This window comes from Squalius cephalus, assembly GCF_949319135.1.
Source record: "Squalius cephalus genome assembly, chromosome: 5".
Lineage (NCBI taxonomy): Eukaryota > Metazoa > Chordata > Actinopteri > Cypriniformes > Leuciscidae > Squalius > Squalius cephalus.
Genome location: NC_137126.1, coordinates 37,768,616 through 37,774,271, shown reverse-complemented (window position 1 = coordinate 37,774,271; position 5,656 = coordinate 37,768,616). Strand labels below are relative to the sequence as shown.

General features: G+C 38.2%; 1 protein-coding gene across 1 annotated transcript; it reads right to left on the bottom strand.

The window, feature by feature from the left end:
* Positions 1–327: 327 nt before the first annotated feature.
* On the bottom strand, positions 328–5,380 carry apool (apolipoprotein O-like). The gene is made up of 9 exons (XM_079870499.1): positions 5,309–5,380; positions 4,600–4,707; positions 4,019–4,138; positions 3,292–3,346; positions 3,112–3,210; positions 2,936–3,027; positions 2,660–2,758; positions 1,357–2,119; positions 328–760 (listed from the first exon to the last, which is right to left on the bottom strand). The coding sequence occupies exons 1-9, from the start codon at positions 5,366–5,368 to the stop codon at positions 672–674; spliced, it is 1,485 nt and encodes a 494-aa protein (XP_079726625.1). The 5' UTR covers positions 5,369–5,380; the 3' UTR covers positions 328–671.
* Between the last annotated feature and the right edge of the window lie 276 nt (positions 5,381–5,656).

Here is a 5,656-nt window from a genome sequence, read left to right as displayed (position 1 = left end):
AAAAGCGGGCTTTAGAACAACGTTACGCTCAGTGTGAAAAGCCCTTTTAAAATTTAAAATGTGGCGTGAACGAATACTTGCATAGATCATTCAACACATTTTTCAAGTCTGATTACAAGATTTTGTAGATAAAGCTTGATATTTTCTGCTAACCCCTGTAGCATATTTTTTTACAATACTCATACGTCAAATGTTTTTTTTTTCATATATATATTTTTTTTTTTTTTTTTTTTGGTGTGGTCCAGTTTTAAATGCAAATTTTAACTGTATAAAATGAACACAAACTTCCTGTTGCTACTGGAAATAAACCTGGAGATGAGACTAAGGGACCACAGGCTTTTTATTAAAATACTGTAACCCTGGGCCTGGATTTTCCTTAGTAGTGTCACAATGAGAAAGAGCTACTAAACACAATGTGGACAACGTGTATTAACACAGAAAGTGTGTGTGTGTTTGATATCCCTGCTGAGGTAAGAAACTTCTCATAAGAGTGAAGCATCACAGAAAAAAAGAAACATGCCATTACCTTCTTCACCACATCACATTATTGGTAAAATAATAATTTTGTAATTAAACCTAATTACAAAACTTTTAAACACTGCTGGAATCATGGCACATTAAAATATCTCATAATTTCCATCTTTCTCTCATCTGCAGTCACTATCACTCATTCAGCTCCGTGTGCTGTACATGTCTGCGTCCTCTGGATTAGACTGCCCGTGGTCCAGCAGAGAAGGGTCAGGAACAAAGCGTGACTTTACTAGGATTAAAAGAAAAGGGGGATATTAGTATGTGGAGAAGAGGAAGTGCGTATGCTGCCAAGTCATGTAAGAATGATTGAATTTGCAAGATAAACATGAAGATGCACACAAACAGAACCAAAATGTCAATTAAACAAACATGGTGGAAGCAAACTGGTATTTACTGACCAGTATAAACTGGTTTGGAGTCCGAAAGACTTTTTTTTTTACTTTTAATGAATACTTTTATTCAGCAAGGATGCATTAAAATTGATCAAAAGTGACTGACAGTAAAGACTTTTACATTGTTAAAAAACATTTCTATTTCAAATAAATGCATGACCAAACAACATTTCCCATTATTTGGAAAGCAGATTGATAAAATAGAAAAATATCTATAAAATACAATATAAAAAGCATAAATTACACACAAATTAAGGTGCATATTTTGCTCTTTATTAACCCTTCCCTTCTTTGTCAGGTACTAAAAAACCCTTCTTTGTCAGGTACTAAAAAAATTTAATTGATCAATTCGTCCATTTTATTCTACAGGAATTTACTAGGAAGGCTGCATTAGACTTGGAGGAATATAAAAAAAATAAAAAAGTTCTCTCACTTGTGGCTGGCTCAACTACAGGAGGTTGAGATGAAGGCGGAGCCTCTTCCACTGGGGGAGGAGTCAGAGGAATGGCTTCTTCAGCAGGGGGCGGGGTAACAGAAGCCAGTTCCTCATCTACTGTGGTTGGGGTGGTATCTTCAGGAAGGATGGGGGCAGGGGGTGTGCTTTCCTCTACTGTAGATGTTGTTGAGGGCGTAGCCTCTTCTATAACAACCGTAGGTGCAGGGACTTCAAATTCTGGACTAGCAGGGGCAGATTCTGGGACAAATTCAGGATCAGACTCCTCAAGAGGTGTAATATTCATTTCAGCGGAAGGTGTTGGCTCAGGAGCAGCGTCTTCAGCACAGTCAGCAGGTGCTGCTTCTGGGGCAGTTTTGACCACAGGCTCTGGGACAGGGGGCTCAGGCGTGCTTTCTTCGACAGTTTCAGCAACAGGCTCCAGGGTGGATTCTGCATCCCGGACAGCACCATCAACAGGTTCAGGGGTAGTTTCTGTAACTGGGGCAGTCTCAAGTGCAGGGGGAGATTCAGGTTCAGAGAGTGGGGAAGCAATCTGGGTTGTTAAATCAACAACAGAGGGAGGTTCTACAACATCTTCTGATACGATATCAGCTACTGGGGACAATTCCACTGATTCAGCTTTGGATGTTGGTGTAACTTCCTCATCTGAAACAGCAGGGGGCGGCTCAGACTCGGGTGAGAGTTCAGAAAGTGCTTTAACGGGTGATTCTGTATCTGGGTTCGTTACTGCAGCAGCAGACTGTAAAAAAACAAATTATATAGCAATATATAAAATTACTTTTAACATTGGAGTAAAATAAATGCAAAATTATCTTGACAGGCTAATTGGCTACGCTTAATTAGTATAAAACTTAATTTTGTGTAAAGTTTTTTAAATTAGCGACAGATCTTTTTTTCCATATTGTGACGTACATCTGAAATCTGTGAAACAGATTATCTTATAAAAAAAATTAAAAAAAAGTAAGGTGGGGAATTGGCTCTATGATCGGTTGATTGTAAAGATCTTAACGCAAGCTTCTAGTCGATTATAAGAAAGAGGGTTTAAGCAGAAAAGATGATTGGAGAAGTCTGTCTTTTCACCGGAAGTTCGAGTTATCATACTTTAATCAAAAAAAAAAGTGCACAGATGAATTGTTTACATCAACAACATTTAGAAAAAGCCAACTTAAGGGGCTTATATTTGCATTTATTACTTTAGCAGACACTTTAGCAGACACAGACGCGATATGTACTATAAAAACCAATGTAACTTGGTTTTAATATGAAATATGTAGATTACCTCCACGCTAACAGCAGACATGATGACATCTTCCTTTGGTTTGGATTTCAACATTGAAGCAACAGATGAACTGACATTATACACCTTTTTACCTGTGATCTATTAAAAAAAAAATATATAGTTTCAACAATGAAGTAGAAATATATTGGAGAAGAAAAGATTTCCTAGGTTTGGGAAAAATTTACATCAAGTCAAAATATTTTTGAGAGAGAGAGAGAGAGAGAGAGAGAGAGAGAGAGAGAGAGAGAGAGAGAGAGAGAGAGAGAGAGAATGTACCTTCAGGACTGCTACAGTCTGTGTGGGGTAACATACAGCAGTACCAGCAGTAGCCAGTCCAAGAGGAAAGACAATCCTCTTTAAACGAGAGCCTGGGCAAAAACACACACACAGATGCTGCTTCTTAATCGATTTAAACGGTGAAACAACATGCAGTTACCGAACACTAAGCTTACCCTTGCGTGCCAGAACCAGGCCACCCAATCCAGACACACCGATGACACCCACTCTTGGCAGGAAGCCAGGGGGTGGGTCTCGAAGGAAGTGATACGTGTCTGAAATGAGAAGGTCAGGTGTTAAAGGTCAGGTTCACAGTCATTTACTGCCTTTCGCTCAATCGCACACATCAGACTCACCTTCCCCGGCCTGGTAAACAGATATCACACCAACTTTGACTGAAGTCAAGGCGCTCTGTAAAAAGAAGAGAGAATGCTAACAGATCATTTTGTTGTTCTGTCAATCATATTATAATAGCTATGTTTCCATCTAAAGTTGCGGATTTATCTTGTACGTTAAATTGGAATATCGCATGAAACATCTGCGAATAAAGCACAGTTTCCTTCCCATGTATTAAAGAGAACAAAAGAGCGGGAAAATGAAACGCAATCAATGCTGTCATGTTATCTTGCGTTCGGATGCCTGGTGTTTGTAAATGCAATCGTGTGAGGCGGCTCTGGGAGGTTATTATACCAAATCACTCAGATAACAGACTTTGGCTCAGGCATTTCAGAATAACTAAAAAAAACATATGAGATGCTGTGCAATTAAACTGATCTGCTGGTGAGTCCAGTTATCCAATCACATCCTCTGTTGAGTTTTTTTTTTGAGCATCGAGGGATTCATTGTGTAAATGTGTTTCCATCATAGTTCATGCGCATGTCTTCTTATTGGATAAAAAAAAAATTATCCAACTCAATTGAGTGCATAAGATTTTTTTATGCACATTTTTAGAATTTATGTGAATCCATCCAGCGCTTTTTTATGTGATGTTCCAAAATTTGTTTTGGAATAGGTGGACGGAAACATGGCTAATGACAAACTAATTCCTTATCACAGTGTGACAGGACAGCATGTGTATCAGACCTGCACGGCTCTGACGTACGGCTTCAGGCCCGTCCTCACGGCCCCCAGCCCCGTCTGCACTGCACCAGGCTGCTCTTCCACTAATGGCACAGCAGGAACATCTGGGGAGTAGATAGACAACTGGACAGAGGCAGAAACAGAAAGAGAGGTCATGGTGATATTTTTAACACATGCATTACTTCACACTAATACACTACTGTTCAAAAGTTTGGGGTCTTTAAAGTCTCTTAATCTCCTAAGGCTGCATTTATTCGATCAAAAACAGTAATATTGTGAAATATTACAATTTAAAAATGTAATTTATTCCTGTGATGGCAAAGGTGAATTTTCAGCATCATTACTCTAGTCTTCAGTGTCACATGATTTTTCAGAAATCATTTGAATATGCTGATTTGCTGCTCAGGAACTTTTGTGGAAAACAGAACCTATTTTTTCAGAATTTATTTCGTTTGTAACATTATAAATATTTGTCGCTTTTGATCCAATAAATGCATCCTTGCTAAATTAATGCATCCCCAATAATGCACATACATCAAAAACACTGCTAATAGGTGTATTATATTCCAAACATGACTTCTTACCTCTCTTGGAGATATTAGCTCCTCATTTTTTTTCTCATTCATGGAATAAATTCTGAATGAACCCAAACCCACTGCAGCAGCAGCAGGAAGCGCTGCGTACTTCAGAATCTGAGGATCAACACAATATTTTATTAATAAAGACTTATTCATATACCATAGGACTTACATGTTACTACCATATTTCATGCCCAAAAACATGGGAATATGATGGTACATTAATATGTGTTGTGTAGTTTTCAGTGAACATGTTTGCAGTAATATAATGCCTATAATAACGTATATCTATAATAATATAATGCCATTTGTAGTATAACAATCAGCTTTGTCCTGGCTGAGCGTTTTCCCCCTTTCAGCTTCTTGATCTTCCCTTAAGCACATTATCTGTATTAGTTTAATGGACTGAAGCAAGAAAAGACGCTTTACTGCGTGTAATAATCCCAAACCAAAAGCTGTCTTTTGAATGTCGTTTCCAGAAAACTAGAGACAGGTGCCTCAAAAAGCTCATCATGTATAAGAGTGAGTTTAGGAACAGCATGTTCTTCGCTGTGGTTTAACAAACAGCGTGCTCGCGCTCTGATTAACAGCTGCATCATGCAACTCATGAGAAATTATACTTGACGAAATTGCGTGATACTCTGCTGCAGAATGGATATATTATAAAAGAATGAACCTAATCATTTGGACTAACTCAGTTGGAAGTGTAACTCACCTTGGCCGCCATGCCGGTCCCGCCCCCTTCGGTCTCACTACGGAAAGCAGGAGGAGTCATGAAAGCCCTCAAAACGCGAGAGAATATTCCTGATTGGCTTCTCATATTATTATTATTAATAATAATTATTATTACTATTGATTTTATTATTAGTATTATAATTATTATTATTATTAATGCAACCCGAGCTTCCATTGTCTTGAAAATACCTGTCTTATGGTCCAATTGGGGTATTTGAAGATATATAGGCCACACATTACAAGTGTATAATTTGTTCTGTCTCCCATTGGAGTTTAATGTGCAGAGACAACTGTAAGGAATCAGGTGATAAATTTTGATTTTAGAGGA